The sequence below is a fragment of the Nematostella vectensis genome, chromosome 3, assembly GCF_932526225.1.
Source record: "Nematostella vectensis chromosome 3, jaNemVect1.1, whole genome shotgun sequence".
Taxonomy (NCBI): domain Eukaryota; kingdom Metazoa; phylum Cnidaria; class Anthozoa; order Actiniaria; family Edwardsiidae; genus Nematostella; species Nematostella vectensis.
This window is the reverse complement of record NC_064036.1, coordinates 14,511,572-14,533,146: the sequence shown is the minus strand read 5'-3', so window position 1 is coordinate 14,533,146 and position 21,575 is coordinate 14,511,572. Positions and strand designations below refer to the sequence as shown.

Below are 21,575 nucleotides of genomic sequence, written 5' to 3'. Positions count from 1 at the left end.
CTGTTCTAAAATTGGGTTCCCTGTGTGTAACTGGCTAGGTTACGCAGCTACAAAGCGGGAATAAGTAGAACTATGGTACAGAGGACTGCATCCGAGCAAATATAAAATGAGCTTAGAAGCGATAAAATATAAAAAAGGGAGGCTCGAGATCCTGAATCAGTTGCTTTTGCCTCATGAGTCCACGTATGAGGTCGTGTCGGACACAGAAGACGGCTGGAAGGCTATTAGAGAAATGAAGGTGTCATGGTCACTGTATTCACTTCTGTACACATGGACCACACGTGACTAATTGTTATATCTATAACTTATCACTTTTGTTGGATGTGAGACTAGTCAAAGCCTGATTTATCAGACGGCACATGATTATTGACGGCACGTGATCGTTCGTTACACTTGTCAGATAAACCAGGCTAGACTAGGCATTGCTCACACCTAAACTCTCCTACACAACTCAGTCTCCCTGTGGTCTTCTGGTAGCTCACAGGTTGACATAGCTGCATACCTGTCAACTCTCCCGCATTAGACGGGGTTCTTAAGATTTTCAAACTTTTCTTGAGCCTTATTTTCTTGAAATATCCATACATGAACTGTATTCTCCCGAATTAGCTATCTAGGTACTTCTGTTACATTCACTGTATTTTCTCAATATTTTTTCCTAAAGCAAGGTTGACAGCTATGTAGCTGCATAGAAGAGTTAATGTGCTGGATAAGGGAAAGGCCTTGATGACAATCGCAGGAACATTTATATCATATCACCATAATATTGTACCCATGTGTGTAGACTGTGCAAACAATCATGTCTAGAAATTGAATTGCATGGTTTTTGGATCTAAAGTCTGCTTTTGGCTACTCTCACAAACTTCCAACAATAAAGCAACCCCCCCCCCCCAAAGAAAAATGAAAGTCTTACTATATGCAAATATGTGTATTCATGTTATAATACTGTAATTTGGTTCTTTTAGGTACGTGGGGCCCCTGCAATTGCCATTGTTGGTGCTCTGAGTTTGGCCGCAGAAATCTATTCCAAACCCTTTGCATCATCAGAAGAACTTGCAGAGTTTGTGAAGCAAAAACTGCAATATCTAAACACAGCAAGGCCCACAGCCGTAAACATGACCAATGCTGTTATAGAGCTTACTGCATTTGTAGCAGATTTAACCAAATGTTCTCCAAAAGATATGAAACAAAAGCTTCTTTCAAAAATAGAAGGTATGCTTTCTGAGGACATTGCTCAGAATAAAGCAATTGGGAAATTCGGAGCAGAGAGTATTCTTGGTGCTGTTGGTGGTCCAGTCCGCATGCTTACTCACTGCAACACAGGCTCATTGGCTACAGCTGGGTATGGCACAGGCTTAGGAGTTATACGCTCCATACATGAAATGAAGCAACTTGAGCATGTATACTGCACAGAGACCAGGCCATACAACCAGGGCTCTAGGCTGACTGCATATGAACTGGTGTATGAAAAGATACCATCAACACTGATTGCTGACTCCGCAGTATCTATGGCAATGAAAACAAAGAAGATTAGTGCTGTTGTTGTGGGGGCTGATAGGATAGCATGTAATGGTGATACCGCTAATAAGATTGGCACCTATCAGTTAGCACTTGCAGGTGAGTTCTCACATATTAAATTACGTAGAAGATATGATGGCCTTACATATCTTATCTTGGCTAAATACAGTAACAAAGGTTTTTGTTTGTTTATTTGGCGTTATAACTTTTTTCTTGTGTTTCCAACAAATGGCCATGTTTTTTCAATGTTGAATCTGATTAGTATGAAGATTATACTTGACTATTGCTTTGTTTCCCATAGAAAAAGGAGATTTCCAGTAAAAGAGGTTTTCCAGGGTGTTCCAAAAGCAGCCATCTATGTTCAGGAACCAGCACCCAGTGTTTTTTGTCAGCTTTTGACTCTTTTTTAAGAAACCTGTGATCAGGATTAGAATCAATTTCAACTCAAGATGCAAAATGCAAGTTATTTGTAGTTAAAGCCAATACACACTAATGTTCCTGAGTGGCTGCACTAATGGCTTTGTTGTCAACAGCACGTGCTGGAACTCAAAACAGCCAACTTGCATCAAAACTTGCTTTTTGTTTGCCCACTTCATAGCAAGTTAGTGCAAGTCAAAGCTTGCGACAACTTTCATGTACTTGTGTTTTGTTTGTCTAGGGTTTGAAAGGACAATACATTGAATAATTGTCATAATGAAAATGTTTCTTTTTTTGCTCCAGCTAAGCATCATGAGATTCCTTTCTATGTAGCTGCTCCTGTGACCTCAATTGATTTCTCTTTGGTCAATGGAGATGCTATTGTGATAGAGGAGAGATCACCTTTGGAACTGACATCTGTTAAAGGAATACCTGTGGCAGCATCAGGGATTGGGGTCTGGAACCCAGCCTTTGATGTAACACCTGCAGGACTCATAACTGGCATTGTCACCGAGCATGGGACCTTCTCCCCTCAGGAGATGAAAGACAAACTGCTTGCACTGAAGGGATGACTCGAAGGATTTTGACATTATTGAAAATCAGAGGGAAAAAAAGAACATTTAAAGTATGATTTGATAGAGACAGTCTGCAGCACAATGTCAGAGCAAAAGGCTGAAGGTTAGTTCCATTCTTTCCCTATGGCCATACAATCCCCCCTTTTTTGTGGGTGGGGGGGGGGGGGGGGGTGGCCACAGTTATTCCTTGAATTTGGGGAGCAGGCAGCATTTTATTTTATTCCTTTGTAAAGTTCTGTCCATGGGGTAATAGAGGAGGCTGCCACCCACCCCTGGACTACATGATCCTGCACCACTACCATGGTAATTAGAACTATCCGAACAACATAATCTGTGTACATTTATTGTATAGCTATGTAATGTTTTTGTGTTAAAAGCAGAAAGGCTAAAGACTTTACTGTACCTGTTGCTAATGAGGGAGTTTTTTTTTTCGTCATCTTGTGTATTGACCCATCCAAAACAGTATTGTCTAAGTAGAATAAAAACAGATCAAAACAGCAAGGAATTAGTTAAATGTACAGTAAAATTACATTTTTTCTTTGCTATGTGGAGAGAAAGCATAATGATGTCGAATAAAAGCAGAATAGCCTTGACTACTCATAATTGAGTTTGCTGATCTCATGAGTTCATCGATCTTTTGGTTTCTGTGGAGATAAAGAAGAGATTAAGTGATTTTTAATGGGAGCAAAGCTTCGTTGGCTACTAATTTGAAATTGCAGTTCTTCTTGTTTTCTTCAAGACAGAAGAGGTCATAAAGATTTTTTTAAAATACTATCTTTTCTACATTTTCATGAATAATGTGTTTTTTAAAGAATTATGAAATCATATATAATGGAACAAATAACACATATTCATTGATTGATTGACAAAACAGAAAGACACAATGTTAAATCACAAACTATGATGAGTATATAGAGCATCATAACAAGACATACTACAGGTAGTGTCACATATCCAATGGTACGAGGTTATTTGATACAGTACCACAAGTGTCACACAACAACCATTGGTATATTATATTATTTGCAGTACCATGCATGTCACAACACTCCAGTGGTATTGATACAATATAATTTACAGTGAAACAGGTATACTTTAACACTCTGTAATATGATAACAATAACAGTACCATTATGTATCACACCCAGTAGTATATAATAATAAAATACAATACCACAAATGTCAAATAAGACCAGGTGGTATGATTATAATAGTACCACACATTTCACATAAACAACTGTAGTACTGTATTATATAATTTACAGTACCTCTGTTGTCACAATATCCAGTACTATGATGTACATGTACCACGTATTTATACTGTATACTATTGTTGTCACATACAATAGCATCATTGGTATGTTACAGTACACAATACTGTAGCTGGCACACTTTGTTGTATAATGTAATACACCATCAGGTGTTACATACTGTTGTATCACCTAATGGTAAGGTATAGTACAACATGAGTACCACAGAACACTCAGTCAGGTAAGAAGTAATAATAGTACAGGACAGTATACTACTGTATACTGTATGCCATATTTTACAATATACTGTAGTATACTATGGCTACTGTAACAAGTATTGTATTGCGCTAGCGATTATGGCTGCCACAAACACATACTGTAGTATACACTAGCTTTTGTGGCAGCTGCTTATTGTTGGCACCACAAAAACATACAGAGTAAACTGCTTTTGTGACATTGTACCTTATTTTGTTGTTAAAAGTTTGCCAGAGAACAATACTAATGACCTTGTGAACAGGATGGGCCTTCAAATTATTTATGCCTTATATCAGGCCCTTTTATTGTTCCCTATGAAGTATATTCTCGGAAGCGAAAAATGAGGTATTTTTATTTTTCCTCGCTGACTTTTGAAAAAGAAAATCGCCTGATATTTGGGCTAAAATTATATCCCACAGAGAATTTATTTTTCTGAGAAGAGCTTTTGGTTTATTTTCTTTCAAAATAATGCCAAGGAAATGCACCAATCATGAACTATACAAAAAATGACTTAGGTAAGCTGTACAATTTTCAACATTATTTCTCTGAATCACTGTAACACAAAAAATACGCTCCGCTTGAAACACTCAGATTGTTGGCAAATGCTCTTTAGAAATGGCCAATATCTCAGAATTTCATACTTTCTTCAGTGAGTCTCACTATTGTATTTTTCTCCAATCTTCAAGTCATTCCTACCTCAAATATTACAAGCTTTAAAAGCATGTTTTTTAATTGCTATACATTTTAACACTGTATGTTGGAAAATCAGTTTAATAAACTCAGATTTGTTTTCTATTACTGTATTCTGAAAACAGAAAAATCTAGATCTCAGATTCTTAAAACCTTATCTTTCAGCAATCTGAAAACACTTGTCCAACCCTTACCAGGTTCTGATAATCCAAATAAAAAATCATTTTTATTCAACATTTTTTAAACAATTGAAATAATTTGACATCATTTCCCATATAAACGTCAACAATAAAAAATGTCAGCAAATAAAAGATTATGATGCATTTTGAATTTCAAATAAAAGGCTACACTTTGTAATAGAAGTATTGTAAGTTACCTTTTTCATTGATAATGCAGTCAAGAGTAGGTCTTACTGAAAAGATTAAACAATGAAAGAGTAGGGTTTCATTTTTTTTATTTGAGCTGTGAATTATTATAATTTCTTGAAATATGTAAGCAGAGGAGACAGCAAATTATTTTGTGTTTGTGTGTTTGTTGATTTTCTTTGGTAAGTAAGGGAGGGGTAAACGTTGAAACAATACAGATGTGTGGAGGTATGTTTCCAACTAACTTTCGAAATTATTACTTTCAATAATTTCTATATTCTGTGACTGAAAGTAATGTTTCTTTAGAATAGGCATTCCTTGCCCTGTAAGTAAGCTGTTGCTCATTTACTGTATTTTCATTAATAAAAACAGTGAGATAAACATACCTTTCGTGTCAGGACTGCTTGATATTCCAATACTAGGACTGCTTGTTATACTGACATTAGGACTGCTTGTCATACTGACATTAGGACTGCTTGTCAAACTGATACTAGAACTGCTTGTCATACTGACATTAGGACTGCTTGTCAAACTGATACTAGGACTGCTTGTTATACTGACATTAGGACTGCTTATCAAACTGATACTAGGACTGCTTGTCATACTGACATTAGGACTGCTTGTCAAACTGATACTAGGACTGCTTGTTATACCAACACTAGGACTGCTTGTCATACTGATACTAGGACTGCTTGTTATACCAACACTAGGACTGCTTGTCATACTGACATTAGGACTGCTTGTCATACTGACATTAGGACTGCTTGTCAAACTGACATTAGGACTGCTTGTCATACTGATACTAGGACTGCTTGTCACACTGACATTAGGACTGCTTGTCAAACTGATACTAGGACTGCTTGTTATACTGACATTAGGACTGCTTGTCAAACTGATACTAGGACTGCTTGTTATACCAACACTAGGACTGCTTGTCATACTGATACTAGGACTGCTTGTCATACTGACATTAGGACTGCTTGTCATACTGATACTTGGGCTGCTTGTCATACTGACATTAGGACTGCTTGTCATACTGATACTAGGACTGCTTGTCATACTGACATTAGGACTGCTTGTCATACTGACATTACGACTGCTTGTCATACCAACACTTGGACTGCTTGTCATACTGACATTAGGACTGCTTGTCATACTGATACTAGGACTGCTTGTCATACTGACATTAGGACTGCTTGTCATACTGACATTACGACTGCTTGTCATACTGATACTAGGACTGCTTGTCATACTAACATTAGGACTGCTCGTCATACTGACATCAGGACTGCTTGTCATACTGACATTAGGACTGCTTGTCAAACTGATACTAAGACTGCTTGTCATACTGACATTAGGACTGCTTGTCATACTGATATTAGGACTGCTTGTCAAACTGATACTAGGACTGCTTGTCATACTGATACTAGGACTGCTTGTCATACTGATACTAGGACTGCTTGTCATACTGATATTAGGACTGCTTGTCAAACTGATACTAGGACTGCTTGTCATACTGATACTAGGACTGCTTGTCATACTGACATTAGGACTGCTTGTCATACTGATACTAGGACTGCTTGTCATACTGATACTAGGACTGCTTGTCATACCAACACTTGGACTGCTTGTCATACTGACATTAGGACTGCTTGTCATAATGATACTAGGACTGCTTGTCATACTGATACTAGGACTGCTTGTTATACCAACACTAGGACTGCTTGTCATACTGACATTAGGACTGCTTGTCATACTGACATTACGACTGCTTGTCATACTGATACTAGGACTGCTTGTCATACTGATACTAGGACTGATTGTTATACCAACACTTGGACTGCTTGTCATACTGATACTAGAACTGCTTGTCATACTGACATTAGGACTGCTTGTCATACTGACATTAGGACTGCTTGTCATACTGATGCTAGGACTGCTTGTCATACTGATACTAGGACTGCTTGTCATACTGATACTAGGACTGCTTGTCATACTGACATTAGGACTGCTTGTCATACTGATACTAGGACTGCTTGTCATACTGATACTAGGACTGCTTGTCATACTGATACTAGGACTGCTTGTCATACCAACACTTGGACTGCTTGTCGAACTCATACTAGAACTGCTTGTCATACTGACATTAGGACTGCTTGTCATACTGACATTAGGACTGCTTGTCATACTGATACTAGGACTGCTTGTCATACTGACATTAGGACTGCTTGTCATACTGATACTAGGACTGCTTGTCATACCAACACTAGGACTGCTTGTCATACTGACATTAGGACTGCTTGTCATACTGACATTAGGACTGCTTGTCATACTGATACTAGAACTGCTTGTCATACTGACATTAGGACTGCTTGTCATACTGACATTACGACTGCTTGTCAAACTGATACTAGGACTGCTTGTCATACTGACTTCAGGACTGCTTGTCATACTGATACTAGGATTGCTTGTCATACTGATACTTGGACGGCTTGTCATACTGACATTAGGACTGCTTGTCATACTGACATTAGGACTGCTTGTTATAAACATACTAGGATTGTTTATTACACTAAGACTGGTTGTTTGAGCCATGCTATCAGAAATAGCATCTTCACTTCTGGAATCGTTGATCACTGAAATAAACAATTGATCATATAAATAATTTGCAGTTTTTTCTTTAAAACTCGTTCTTGCACTTTTGCCTAAACGCATCCCTTGATATGATCCTTTTCACGATTTTTCAAAATTTTTTTTTTTTTTTGCACCGCGCCAGCATTACAGCCCGTCTTGTTGGTGCTGTTTACACGGCTTAAGGTACTTCCGAGTGTAACGTTATTTGAAATAGGTGTACAGTTTTTAAAAAGTAATTCCAATCTATTCAGTAGCGTAGCTATTCCTTTTTGAATTTTTTGTTTCACAGGGTGTATCTTTTTAGCTTTTAAATACTTAACTGCAGAGGCGACTCGACCCAGTTTCGTCGACACTGCGAATGCTTTCTGATGTTAATATGTGTTATGTGAGAAAGGAGTTATATTGGTATGCCTTGAAACAAACACTTGACAGACAATGCAGTAGACGAGGTGCTTCCCTCTTAACGTCATCAACCGGTCGAAATACTATCAGTCGTTAGTGCAATTAATAAGATATTTCTGGAAGAATTGTCTGAACTATATTTATAGCAATAAAAGTATCCTTTGTCAAATAAGTATGGTTAGATCTACATTTATCGTCTTTTTTCATTAAAGGAAAGCATTTGACTTAGATTAACACCTACATTGCGATGGTGTGGTCTAAAAACACTTGAAGGGTAAAAAAGGAACACTTAGATATATTGATGGGTTCCGCATGCTGTATGTGCTTGTTAGCACGACACCAGCTTTTTCTTAATGCCTATATCAAAACTAATCTAAGCGGCACCAAAATAGATGCATACTTTTCCGTGGGTTCGGCAGACCTTGTCAAACATGTATTGGTCGCTGTTTGTTATAGAAAATAATCACATGATGTATACATTTTTTTTTTAAATATTGCTTGTTTTTAAAAATATTTCTTTGTTTGTCTGATGTGTTCTAAAATGCAGAATAAAATTGTGTTAATGAAATATTGCTTTTGATCATTTGTTTAATCCTCTTCCTGATAATTTATTGGGTATTATATTTCTAGATTCACTAAAATTTTAGAACATTGTTGACTATTTTTAGCCTTAAAATGCTTCAAAAATAAGAACGGCCCAGCCTCAATTAAAAACGTGACGTTTAAATAAGAAAAGAGTGTATAAGGTAGGACACAACACCACGATCGGTACAATATTCGCTGCATACCACATCCTTGACAGAAGGTATGGTAAGGGTTTTATGCATCTTAAAGTTGTTTAAGAATAAAGATTAAAATAAACACTGTACAAATAGAGTAGTTTTCAAAATCCCGTGCAACAAAATGTCGTTGTTAGTAATAGTCAAGCCAGAACAAAAGAGAACAAAGACATTAAAATGGATATTAGTACTAAATAAACTAAAAAGTATTCCAGGGGTCTTGAAAACAACTCTAAGAAATAGTTACAAATGAAATAGTTACGAACCTCGGATTTATTTTATTATTTTTCGTTTATTAATTATATTACTTAAGTAAAGAAACTTAAGTAAGGTAAAGCTGACGAACACGTCGAATAGCCTTGTCAAAGGCTTGCGAATTGCGATATATGAAAGGTGTATGTAATAAGATTTCAACTGAAAAACGTCTTAGTCAGATGACTGATAAGACTCACATAACGTTCAAATGTATTGTGATGACATTGATTATTTCTTACGTGATGTCTGGCCGGTGACAAGAGGGAGTAAAAGCAGAAGACTTGTTGTCATTCGCGTCATGACTAGATTTGTTGGTCACTTGCTCAGTAGACTAAAACAACTAAAGGTCGATTGACGAAAGATGCTCGCGGATGTGGGTCACGCGTCATCCTTCTCGTGGGCACGGGTAAAAATCACTGAAGCGCTTCAACTCAGTGCTTAGCTTTACTGTACAGTCATTGAAATATGTCTTATTTTGGCAGGGGAATGTCTTTAACCCTTTGATCCCTGTACCGCCCTGCACCGCCCTTGAGAAGAACCCACAAGCCAAAAAATTCCAAAAGTGCAAAATAAACACAACAAGATCAAGATACTCAGGCATCAGTCCAAGGAGTAAGTGGCCTTTAGAATATGCAAATAAAATTGAAATAATAAAAAAATATAAGAAATAAAGAATTGGTGTCAAAGATATCTTTTATTGTGATCCAATTAGCTGCTATACGTCCGTAGAATTTTGTTCTTTGCAATACATAATTTGTATCTCTATTTAGGTGAATGCTGTAACACTCATGTAAATGTCTTCTTATGATGGCTCTCATCTTTTACTAGCTAAGTGTTCTACCTGAAAACGGTCTCTACTGCGCATTTGACTCTACCACTCTTTTCTCGCTTCTTGAAGCCTCACTGATGCCTGCATTTTATAGACTTTTTGACAACTACCTGTACTACAAGGCTTACTGTCAACTACCTTACATCGTCTGTACTGCAAGGCTTACCGTCAACTACCTTACAGGGTCTGTACTGCTAGGCTTACTGTCAACTACCTTACAGGGTCTGTACTGCTAGGCTTACTGTCAACTACCTTACAGGGTCTGTACTGCTAGGCTTACTGTCAACAACCTTACAGGTTCTGTACTGCAAGGTTTACTGTCAACAACCTTACAGGGTCTGTACTGCTAGACTTGTTGTCAACTACCTTACATCGTCTGTACTGCAAGGCTTACTGTCAACTACCTTACAGGGTCTGCACTGCTAGACTTACTGTCAACTACCTTACAGGGTCTGTACTGCAAGGCTTACTGTCAACTACCTTACAGGGTCTGTACTGCAAGGCTTACTGTTAACTATATTACTGGGTCTGCCTACTATATTTATTGTCAACTACCTTACTGGGACCGCTGTCAGCTACCTTATTGGTCTGCGTACTGGGCGTTAACTTGCTGTAATCTACTTTACTATGACCTGTATACTTCAATCGTGTAATCTTATTGTCTATCGCAGTTGCTGAAACGCGACCCGCTTTTTTAGGCGAATCGACCCTCTACGGTTCTTTCAGCTCCATTCCTGCAAGTAAATGAATAATTCTCATTGACAGTGAATGTGCGATTTCCCGCCGCGCGAGGAGCGCCCTTAAAGCCAAGCGCGCGTGCACTTTGTTCACTGCTTCGCGATGACAAAAAATCACAAGCATGAAATAATTTTGCCACAGTTGCGTGTTAGACGTCAGCGGGTTAGATCGATGTCCGCACAGTGAGATTCAGTGAGTAAAGTCAATGCATAAAATTGTCCACACCGTGAGCACCGGGCTTAAAGATTGCAGGGTTAGCTTGTAAGGCTGTAAGTGTAATGTTGGTTTAACGGTAGGACAAAAAACACACGATATACTACGGTAAAAAGCTGAGATCCAATTAAGCTGAATGAAGGAAAACAAAACGTAAAAAGAAGATTCTTACTCGTGTAATTTTTTAGGATTCTGGAATAGCGATGTAACGTAAAATGGAAAGCCAAATTATTATAGCGGGGTACTTTGCCTTGTTACTTACTTCGTTTGATGCGGAGAAAGCACACACACGCCGCAAGTATGACAAACAGTAGAATGCCAATAGACACGCAGAGCAGGATCAACACTACCAACGCCATTCCTTGGAGAGAACGTTAAACATTGTTATCTCACAACCAAAAGTGACCTTCCAGCGGCTTACAGATATTTCTAATGAGCTTTGCACTGTGAGGGTCTGTGTTGCATCATGGGTGACAAATAAACAATAAATGCGCAGTCTTGAAAAACCCTGCTGGTGTTAAAATGCATATGACGAATAAAAACGATTAAATTTCACATCCTGGATTTGATGTGGATTCTCAAGAGTAACCTTATAATGTTTTCTCTCTAACAGTGGCTCATTTGTGTATGAATAAAAATAAAATTAGCATTTTCTACTAACCTTCAAAGCTGGTTGAAGCTTCATCCTTAGGTTTCGGTTTAGCAGTAGGATCCCCAATTATTTCTGAAAAGTTATCAACAGTTCAACGTCAGCCCAGGGGCGTACACAGGGGGTGCACAGGGTGTATTGGACTTCAAACTTCTATTAGGCCAAACAATCTACGAGTTTCGAGTCAAACTACGTGGGTTTAGTAGTGAAATATATTGCCAACAATGAGTTAAAACTATAAAAATCTAGATGTTCTCTGAGGTAGCTTCCACGAGTTCTTATAAGCTCTTTTACCGTACTGTAATAGAAATGCTGATTAAGAATGTGCTTATTAAAGAATGTTCTCATTTGAATTCACATTTTAATAAACATGGAAGGCTTTTTATTACGAGTATCTCATTTTTCACGAGGTGTGGTCATTGTGTGGTAAGTTAGACCCTCTGATAATCTAATATTACAAGCAAAACCTGTCTATCTGAGACTTGGTGAAGTGTTCAAGAAGAGTTCACGTTGTCTCGTCACACTCTGCCGTGTCCCCCATTTTTCTGCCCCTTTTATGTATTTTGAGAACTCTCGCCAACGATTCCTAGAATACTCAAGCTCCCTCCCCACTCCTGTCAACCGAGCTTTTTTGTACTCTCTGATTGGTCAATGCAGTGCTTGTTAGGAAGCCATCAAAGTTTAACCCAATATAAACAGTTCAAGGCTCTTCACTGTCAGAAGCCAAAATGTTTCTTGTCGCTTGACATTAAAGCCGCATTGTCACCAGTTTACTTCCGGAGGTCTGTCGGAAACCTCAACCACCAAAAGACAAAAGAATCTATTAGAATCCGCGCTATAAAACGGGCCATCCGCTCTAAATTATCAGTCAAATCCTCGAAGAAACTTCCAAAAAGACAAACTGTTTTTAAAATTTTGAAATATTTTCCGTAGTTTCCGTTAAAAATCAGCAGAAACTGTTACGTAATCGTCTGGAAGTAAACTGGTGACAATGTGGCTTTAATTAAGGTTGAGTTTGGAGATTACTCAAAATCACAGTTACTATAAGTTCCTAATGCAATACAGCGTGTGAAATCTTACCCGTTTTCGTTATTTTGGCTCCCATCGGGTGCTTCTCATCCACCGTCAAATTCCCAAACGTTCCCGACTGGATCTCCTTGTAGAGCGTCTCAAGGAATTCTTGGGCGGCATTTGGGTTGCCTGTGCTGTTTACCTCAACGGTGAACTCCGCAATGATGCTTCCATTTCTGAAATAATACACACATGTGAATTTCTATGCTATGTGATCGTTATGCTGCTTGATCTTCTATGCTATGTGATCTTCTATGCTATGTGATCTTCTGTGTTATGTGATCTTCTATACTATCTGATCTTCTATGCTATTATTGTAACAATAATAATAATTTATTGCATTTATATTTCGCAGTTATCAACTTATGTTTTTAACTGCGCATTTTTATACTATTTGGTAGGATTTTAGATCGAGAATTAGATGATTAAATTATATTACAATAGAGTGGTTTTTAAAATCCTGTGCAACAAAATGTAATTGTTAAAATGTATTAGTCAAATCAGTACTATAAATAACTTATAGTATTTCACAGGCTTTTGAAAACCAATTTGCAATCCTATTTGCAATACTAGTTGTTATTTTAAGCTTTTATTAGAGTGGTTTTCAAAATCCCGTGCAACAAAATGTAACTGTTAAATTGTAATGATCAAGCCAGAACAAAAGAGAACAAAGACTTTTCAGTGTATTAGCACTAAATAAATTAAATAGTATTTCACGGTTTTTGAAAACCACTCTACAACGATTCTATTATGACGAATTTCTATTGTGTAGTTCCAGGAAATATCCATACCCCCGTATTGGGGGGGTCGGAGGTATGACCCTCCACCCCCCTGAAATTCCAACCCCCTGGAAAAAAATAAATACAGTAACAGTTAATGTCTTAGTAAAGGTAAATTTGACACCACTGTTTGTTTTTGTGGGTTTTGCAAAACCTGTATCAATAGTTCTTAAACTTTATTTTTGCAAAAAAAAATCCATAAATCGCATTTAAGACTGCGAAAATGGGCCTTTGCTGTTTCCCGTGACTTGTTGACCTTGAATTCACGCCAAATCTTTGACTTTTCTAGTGTATTATTTTGAGGCGAGAACTCAAGCTTGTCGGGCGTAACCATGCGACGAGTTTTAAGATTATCGCCTTCAAATTTTCGGGATCTGATAGATAATTATGCCATGTCATAAAGTGTGTAAGGAATTTTCAAATGAAAATCGCTTTTATAGCACTTTTCGTGATCAAATTTCGCCAGAAATGAGATTTTCAACTTTGATTCGTGATATTTTGTTTACATTGTCAAAAAAAAGCCCCCACACACTTTGATAGATCATCTATCTGTCATTGAGATGCAATTACGTGCAAGTGCATGCGCAATAACACGAAGGTGCATTACGCTCTAGAGTAAACTCCGTACTTTTGAGTTTGAGGCCTCAAAACTTAAACACGGAATTAGCTATTGCAAAAATAAAACTTGCATGAGATAATTCAATCTTTTATCTTTTAGTTGATATATAGTTTGTAAATGTAGTGAAAACACACGGACAGGTCGTTTACCTTTACCGAGACCTTAAGGAATCAAAAGACAAGGCCCTTGCCAAGTCATGGATAATAAAATGGTAATTTGAGACAAAAGCTTGGTTTTGGTGCATTTATTTTAACACACTTTAGAGTAAAATGGTATGTAGAGTATGGACCAAACCAATAAATTTCTTGGCTTTATGTGGTTTTATTTATACATAGGGTATTTTGTCTTAGACAAGTGTAAACAAAGGTACTACTGTGATATTGGAATAACTGCTTGAGGTAATTCAATGCCCATCTGATTGATTCCCTGGGGACAACCAGTCGACCCAGATACCATTGATGGAAAGGGACCCTCCAGCTCTTGGGTGATTTTGCTTACAGACATTTAAAGAACTGATTCCTGCTCTTGGCAAACGAAGTTCAGTCAAGAAATTCATGGAGACATTGGAGACAATGCTACTCGTAGCAAAGTGCGGATAAATTCCGAAGCTTAAATTATAAGAGCAAGAATGTGTTGGAGCTAATCCAGCAAGCATGCATGCAAGAAATAAACAAAGAATTTGGTGCACAGCCAGCAGTAGTAAAGGGGAAGTGGAAATGGCTTACCAGTGGCGTTTCGTGTGTTGACAACATGATATATCGTGAAAGCTGAACTGATAACGAACGGACTTTGAAGCGAAAACTTGCATTCAGATAGCTATTTATCGAATGTGGCTCGATTTATAATTGGCAAAAAAGGCAGGAATGACGTTAAATCATAGTCTTAACCTTCAAAGAATTCAACTACGGCCGCCATGTTTTTTTTGACATGGTTTGGAAAACCGCTGACAATTCGCGGGCTTTTTCGCTAAAACATTTGATTTGATTGGCCAAGAGTTGTGATAATAGAAGAGTTATTATTGGCTATAGGTTACACTTGAGTCGACGATTAGCTATTAGCGAGTGACAACCCCGCTAACCGCAAAAAGTCCTGAATAACTTCGCTATCCACTTAATAAGGGCATTTTTCCCCCCCTCCCCTCTGGAAATTCCTGGGCGTTTGAATTTACAATGGGGGGGGGGGGCATGGATATTTCCTGGAACTACACATTACAAAGTAAATTCAACTACGGCCGCCATGTTTTTTTTTACATGGTTTGGAAAACCGCTGACAATTCGGGGGCATGGATATTTCCTGGAACTACACATTACAAAGTAAAAGGTGTGAGATTTAAATACCCACTTGCACTTGAGGTCTGTCACCTTGCCTTTTTCCTCTATCTATTGAGATTTTGAAAAGCAGAAGGAGTTATGCTTACGGTAACAGTGGTGGTGGGTTTACAGTCACTTCGTCCACAAACCGTGTCGTCCACAAACCGTGTCGTCCACAACCAACTCGTCCACAAATTTGTGCACAAGTAGAGTCAACTCGTCCACAAAAATAGAGTCAACTCGTCCATACATAGTTTTCACAAAAATGTAGCCTCGTAGCATAGGTGTTTCATATAAAAACGTCTAACTGTAAAAAAGTCTTTTTAGAACTTCATATGCACAGTTATTCGGAACGCCAATTTGACATAGAACACTGAATTAACACAAATTCAACACGAAAATTTCGCTCTTTTTCCTTTAATACATCACGAACCCCTAGCACCGAATTAATCTTAATTATGATGATGATGACAATGGCGCTGACATGACTAAAAACGACGATAACAATACTTTAGAGAAAATTCATTAGAACTTCGATTAGCGACGGTCAGAAGTCGTGTCTTAGTGAGGTTGTTTGCTTTTTTGCATGGATTTAAAATGTAGCTTCTAGAGGTAGTTTCCTTATTTTTCATAAATTTAGGATGTAGCTTTTGAATGTCGGAAGTTATCCACACTGCTTGCACCTTTGCGAAAAACGTTTTTGAAAGTTATAGCGAATATACGGAAAATTATTTACTCTCGAAATTGTTATACGTACATGAAAACGCCTCGCCGCAGTAACACTGTCGTAACCACGGGGTCTTGATCGCATGGTTAACCACTTTCTATATACCTATGGTGCTCGGCTTGAGCCGGCGCGAAACGCAACAAGACTGTGACAAATCGCTCGATATATATTTTAATTTGTTTAGATGTAGTTTACCTTTTTTACAACTCCTGGAATTTGATCTTTGCAGTCCTGATTAGGATTGTAGTCGATCCCCATAATCCTCATCTCAAAAGCTGCGTATTGTACTGTTTGAGATAGAAGATAGATCCAATCAATTATCCAATCACATCTGTCTATATTTTTCCGCGATAACATATAATTATGTTACACCAATTTATAAGGTTTGCAAGGGTCCACTTACATTTCATTTCTTGCCTTACCCATATTTCTCACACTGACTTGGTTTTTCTCATACCAACTTGGTATTTCTCACACTAAATTGATGTTTCTCACACTAACTTGGTTTTTCTCACACTTAAACTTGGGTGTCTACAAAACGAAGACCTAAAACCTAATACCTAAAACCTGTGACCCCAAAAGCTACGACCCCTAAAGCTACGACCCCAAAAGCTACGACCCCCCAAAAATTTCTGTTATTATTTAGTCTACCTTGTTTCCTAAATGGCTATACAGCGCGAAAGTTTCATATGGAATCAGTGATCCTAATGAGGTAATCCAGCGAATTTTGTGGTGCTTTTCACGGAGGAAGTATCCTCATGTGCACGCCAATGAACTATTTTTGATCGTCGTTTATTTGTCCAATTAAAAATTGTAGCTGCACACATTTTTCAGACACGCTCCTTTGCCCGAAAAATTATCCCAAAAACTCTCCCGGTAACCTAACAGACCCGGCAATTACCGGTTATTTAGAAAAGTTTTCGAACTCCCTGGCGAGGAAGAGTGTTTATCAAAACAAAGCTTTTGCGTAGTGCGCCGACACGGGTTCCCGACAAGTAAATTATAATTTCCAAAAGTTATGAATAGATTGGCTAAATAGTTATTGAAATCCTAGTTTTGTCGATGTCTGTAGACAACTTGCACCCCAAAAATTGCTGTGGCATCGACATTTTTCGAAAGAAAGACAAAGAACAAGTAAATAAAGTCTCATTTTGTAGAAAAACTAATAATTTCGCAAAGCTGTTTATAGCGGAGCTAAGCGTAGCCCCATAGGCATAGAAATATGGTATAGGTATGCGACTTGGTTTTTGTGGTCATCGCGCGGGTACCCTGTGGTGTCACTCGCCGCGCGACTCCCAGGCCCCACTCGGACCCGAAATGGCGACTAAATACAAGCACGGAGCAAGGGAAAAAGTTTTTGTCGATTATGCGATGATTATTTATTTTGCCTCGAATTTTGTGACTTAAGGATAAAGTCAACTAGAGGAGATCTACTAACATTGATTCACGCCAAGATTTATCTGGTTTTAGCTAGTAAATTTAAGAAGTAACAGTTCACATTAAAAAGCGAAAAGAACCACAAGAAAACGATAAAAAAAACAATGCATGGTGAGTTTTGGACGACGATTTGTATTGTCTATTGAGGATATGACAGTTATTAGGCTTTTTGTTGTCCTTTTTGTATGCTTTGAGAATGCGAGTACTTATTTTAGTAATCAAATTATTTGAGCATAACAGGTTTTGTTTTGACATTCTTCGTTTTATCTATATTCTTGATTGTGTTAAATAAAATACAATACAACAAAAACTGGAATTCGTCTTTAATAGTATTTCTAACTTGGTAATTCTCACACTAACTTGGTATTTCTAACTTGGTATTTCTCACACTAACTTGGTATTTCTAACTTGGTATTTCTCACACTAACTTGGTATTTCTCACACTAACTTGGTATTTCTAACTATTTCTATTTCTCCAAACGACATACCTTGACCAGGCTTGGGTGTCTGGGTGGTTGGTGCTACAGAGGAGCCGTTTGCTAAGCAAATCAGAAAAGTATATCATTTAGTAACACTGTAGATTCGAAAGTTTCCCAAGGTTTGATCTATCAAATCTAATAATTAGGATATAGAAATTCCAAGCACAATGTGAGTCTGGAATTATTGTTGTGTGTCATATTTAAAATACTCAGCTACTGTGTATCTTGTTTATGCAATGTCACCCGTAGTGGAAGCACAAACTATAAAGAGTTTATAAAACTTTTTTTGTTTTGCGTAGGGAAAATAGAAAGAAGCACATTGTGGCCACTCCCTAGCGGTATGAGAGAGGTGGACATCGGCGCGCTAGGATGGTAGTTATTCTGCTATATATCAAACACACGCTATAACAAGGACGTGCCTTCGGTTAGTCGTCATTCCCAGACCTCGTTCAGTGCAGAGCTCCCTTACAAGAAGCAAAAGACAGGGGCTACAGGAGATGAGATTGATAGAGATTTGAAAGGCTTTAAAATAAATAAAAAAATCAGTTTTTCTTATTCTCACGAGCTCGCAATAGAGAAGCATATTTCAGACGAGCGCGGTTTTTTTTAATTTAATTTTAGTCGCACTTTTTGTCGTCCTTGTTATAGATTCCCTACAGTTTTCTGTTATTGCCTTGCATGTGGGAAACAGTGTTCTCAAAAACAGATTTGAGGCAATCTGCGGCTTTGATTTTTCGATATTTCCTAAGCCCTGGTCTAGTCGCGTTCGTGTCGAATAGTATCTTGCGCTTTAGGCCCGTAGCAAGGATTTTGAGCGGGGTGGTTCGTTTATCCATTTCAGCGGACCAAATTTCCGGTATACTCCCCTCCTCGCCTTATTGCATCAGGCAATCAATCTTGTATTTAAAATGTTATTAATAGGGTACTTTTTAACATATAGAGATAATAATAAAGATAATTATTATAAAAAAGATTTTTATAGTCATTTTAAAGAAATGGTACGATCACTCGATGGCGCTATTTGAAGAGCTCAACATAGAGCCTTTCACTAAACGAGATAGGAGAATCAAGTGCACAATGGTATTTAAAGTCCTTAATGGAATGGCTCCAGACCACCTCATGGCTAAATTCAAGAGATTTACTGACGTTCAATTAAAAAACACTCGCCAAGCAAAGAACGATCTCGTGTTACCGAGGATAAAACATAATTATGGAAAGAGAACATTTGAGTACAGCGGCGCAAAACTCTGGAACTCGCTCCCACAAGAGACAAAGGAGTGTCGATCCGTTTGCTCCTTTGCTATGGCTCTCCAAAAATTAACATTGTAAATTAATGTAAATGGATAATGTATATAGATAATGTATATAGATTCCCCCCCCCCCCCCTGGCTACGGGCCTGCGCTTTGCCACGAAAACTTACCAGGTGCTTGCACTGTTGAACTGAAAGCTCCTGAGGTAGCGGAGGCCGGTGTTGCTGATGATGTACCACTTGGCACATTCGTAGATGATTTTGCAGATGACATTGGTGCACTTGCTGACATGGACGAATCTGCAGATGAAGTCGCACTGGAAGACGGCGTGGCAGATGACGTTGGTGTCGCACTGGGCGACATGGACGAATCTGCAAATGAAGTCGCACTGGAAGACGGCGTGGCAGATGACATTGGTGTCCCAATTAGCGACATGGACGAACCTGCAGATGAAGTCGCACTGGAAGACGGCGTGGCAGATGACGTTGGTGTCGCACTGGGCGACATGGACGAATCTGAAGTCACACTAGGAGACGGCGTCAAGGAGACAGACGACGTCATACTGGCTGCACTCGTAGACTCTGATACTGTTGAATTGGAAATGTTTCAAATAAAAAGCCAAAATGCTACAATGATAGTTTACAGTAGCTAATGATTATCTTTATATACAATGGAAAAGAAATAATCATACAGTTAAAATCACTCGTTTTATTAAAAATGCCGGCATCATGTTTTGCTGCTTGTAATTTCATCGTTTGGGAACACCCATAATATGCAAGTCTTGTTATATTTTGACGTTCTGTATGATAAAAAAATCTATTGAAAATTGGAATCAGAATCGGTTGTCTAACTGCTCTTAAATGATTAAACAACCGGGGTGTTCAAATAATATGCGTAAAGTATATTGTTTGGTTGACTCATGACATCATTTGGTTGCATGGTTGACTGGGTGTGAATTACCTAGCTTTGTCATCATTGTTGTCTATCAAGCGCATAAACACATAACTGCACGTTCTTCATGACGCCGAAGGGAGAGGGGGAGAGTAGCTTTGACGTGTTATGAGCTTGGTAATTGAAGAAGTCAGTTCTTTTGGGGTGATTATTTGAGTGCTGTTAGCTTCTGACTTTTTTATTTTTCTGTCATTTAAAATTTTTATAAGCCTGTTTGAGTTCTAATTGATTTTTAATTGTTGATTAGAGAAATGGATCTATGTGATCGAGAGAAGTGGATTTTTCACGTCTATAAGACACAGGCAAGAGAAGTCTGCAGAAGGGTTGATGCACTATTACCATTCCATCTTATGAGATTTATGCTACAAATCTCAGGATTTGGTAATTGGTGCATCACAAATGCTACTACTCAAAGTGTCTTTTTTGATCAATAACCACTCTTTTCCTATAAGAGTTAACTGACCCAGAACTCTCTAGAGAGAGTCGCGATGGTTCAGTGGTCCAGACTTATGTTTATGTTTATTTCCGGCACATGCAAAAGTCAGTCTTTCTGTAAATCTGAGACAGTGAATCCTTCGTCTATGCTCACACGTACCCCATCACTCACGATTTAATGCCAAATCGACACCAACACACTCACCATCACCATTGGTTAACTCATCGCCGGATTACATCGTCAATCGCAATTGAAAACCTGGAGAGACTTTCTCTCTTTGTATAGCTTTGTGTTCTACAAAAACAGCATACGCCTATTTAAAAAACGCTCTCAGTGCGAATGATAAATGCTGGTTATAAAACTTTTCACTGCTTCTATATATATATATATATCCCTAACGATAAATACAAGTTAACTAATCTAATGCAAGAGTTATTCACATTTTTCTGCATTCAGTAAAAATATGACGAGTCCCAGGGTATTTTTGGATTGCAGCACCGCCATTTGGCAATTGCCATTCACCATTTGCGCTGACTACGTATTTAGAAATAGAGATACACATTGTCATGTATAAGCCTACCTGTTGCCGTGCTGCTATTTTGGCCATTTGTACCACTTAGTGACACCAGCATTAGCGTAATTACAAAGATAAAGCCCATCTTTTACTTCTCAAAGCGGTCTGTCTTCGCTCTTACTTTTGTGAAATGAAAATTTTTGTTTCGTGGTTTCTGTGATCTGGCAAGAGCTCTTTTGTCTTTATCCAGCGAGCCGTATCGCACCATAAGGGGTCTTCGCCAATCACTGTTCTCGTTTATTAGCGTCATAGAAATCCTGACGTGTTATCATTTTTTTTACTATATATGCGCAAAAAGAATAAAAGCCATATAATTGGACGCTTTTACTCCTTATGAAAAACAATACTATTGGAATAAGATATCCTAATAGATGA

General features: G+C 38.1%; 3 protein-coding genes and 1 long non-coding RNA gene across 6 annotated transcripts; 2 read left to right on the top strand and 2 right to left on the bottom strand.

Moving 5' to 3' along the window:
* The first annotated feature begins 20 nt into the window (after nucleotides 1-20).
* LOC5522310 (methylthioribose-1-phosphate isomerase) lies at nucleotides 21-3,100 on the top strand. The gene is made up of 3 exons (XM_001641895.3): nucleotides 21-238; nucleotides 963-1,614; nucleotides 2,236-3,100. Exons 1-3 carry the CDS (start codon nucleotides 107-109, stop codon nucleotides 2,502-2,504), a joined length of 1,053 nt encoding a protein of 350 aa, XP_001641945.1. The 5' UTR covers nucleotides 21-106; the 3' UTR covers nucleotides 2,505-3,100.
* Nucleotides 2,940-9,624, bottom strand: LOC116604701 (putative GPI-anchored protein pfl2). Its single transcript, XM_032367416.2, has 3 exons — nucleotides 9,377-9,624; nucleotides 5,454-7,703; nucleotides 2,940-5,114 (listed from the first exon to the last, which is right to left on the bottom strand). The coding sequence occupies exons 1-3, from the start codon at nucleotides 9,435-9,437 to the stop codon at nucleotides 5,047-5,049; spliced, it is 2,379 nt and encodes a 792-aa protein (XP_032223307.2). The 5' UTR covers nucleotides 9,438-9,624; the 3' UTR covers nucleotides 2,940-5,046.
* Nucleotides 9,625-9,812: 188 nt separating this feature from the next.
* LOC5522312 (cell wall protein DAN4) lies at nucleotides 9,813-21,424 on the bottom strand. Of its 3 annotated transcripts, none has more exons than XM_032367415.2 (10): nucleotides 21,207-21,424; nucleotides 19,755-19,826; nucleotides 19,410-19,610; nucleotides 17,998-18,048; nucleotides 16,268-16,359; nucleotides 15,377-15,414; nucleotides 12,647-12,813; nucleotides 11,579-11,641; nucleotides 11,180-11,278; nucleotides 9,813-10,700 (listed from the first exon to the last, which is right to left on the bottom strand). In XM_032367415.2, the coding sequence occupies exons 1-10, from the start codon at nucleotides 21,283-21,285 to the stop codon at nucleotides 10,678-10,680; spliced, it is 885 nt and encodes a 294-aa protein (XP_032223306.1). In that variant the 5' UTR covers nucleotides 21,286-21,424; the 3' UTR covers nucleotides 9,813-10,677. The 3 variants fall into 3 exon arrangements, with proteins under 3 accessions (XP_032223306.1, XP_032223304.1, XP_032223302.1); XM_032367413.2 differs by adding an exon at nucleotides 20,831-20,920 and having other exon boundaries at nucleotides 19,410-19,826; nucleotides 21,207-21,354; XM_032367411.2 differs by having other exon boundaries at nucleotides 19,410-19,826; nucleotides 21,207-21,419.
* On the top strand, nucleotides 13,538-18,543 carry LOC116604702. Its single transcript, XR_004291196.2, has 2 exons — nucleotides 13,538-15,355; nucleotides 18,288-18,543. It is a non-coding gene; the product is annotated as an uncharacterized LOC116604702 (long non-coding RNA).
* Nucleotides 21,425-21,575: the final 151 nt, after the last annotated feature.

What these genes read in the sequence shown, in the direction of transcription:
- LOC5522310 (XM_001641895.3), top strand. Translation starts at nt 107, where the DNA reads ATGAGCTTAGAAGCGATAAAATATAAAAAAGGGAGGCTCGAGATCCTG. An exon ending in AGGCTATTAGAGAAATGAAG is followed by an intron (nt 239 to 962) that starts GTGTCATGGTCA and finishes TGGTTCTTTTAG; the next exon opens with GTACGTGGGGCCCCTGCAAT. An exon ending in CTATCAGTTAGCACTTGCAG is followed by an intron (nt 1,615 to 2,235) that starts GTGAGTTCTCAC and finishes TTTTTGCTCCAG; the next exon opens with CTAAGCATCATGAGATTCCT.
- LOC116604701 (XM_032367416.2), bottom strand. Translation starts at nt 9,437, where the DNA reads ATGACGCGAATGACAACAAGTCTTCTGCTTTTACTCCCTCTTGTCACC. An exon ending in TGTCACCGGCCAGACATCAC is followed by an intron (nt 7,704 to 9,376) that starts GTAAGAAATAAT and finishes TGTTTATTTCAG; the next exon opens with TGATCAACGATTCCAGAAGT. An exon ending in AAGCAGTCCTGACACGAAAG is followed by an intron (nt 5,115 to 5,453) that starts GTATGTTTATCT and finishes TAATCTTTTCAG; the next exon opens with TAAGACCTACTCTTGACTGC.
- LOC5522312 (XM_032367411.2), bottom strand. Translation starts at nt 21,285, where the DNA reads ATGGGCTTTATCTTTGTAATTACGCTAATGCTGGTGTCACTAAGTGGT. An exon ending in TTCCAGGAGTTGTAAAAAAG is followed by an intron (nt 15,415 to 16,267) that starts GTAAACTACATC and finishes AAATCTCAATAG; the next exon opens with ATAGAGGAAAAAGGCAAGGT. An exon ending in CTTTCTCCGCATCAAACGAA is followed by an intron (nt 10,701 to 11,179) that starts GTAAGTAACAAG and finishes ATTTACTTGCAG; the next exon opens with GAATGGAGCTGAAAGAACCG.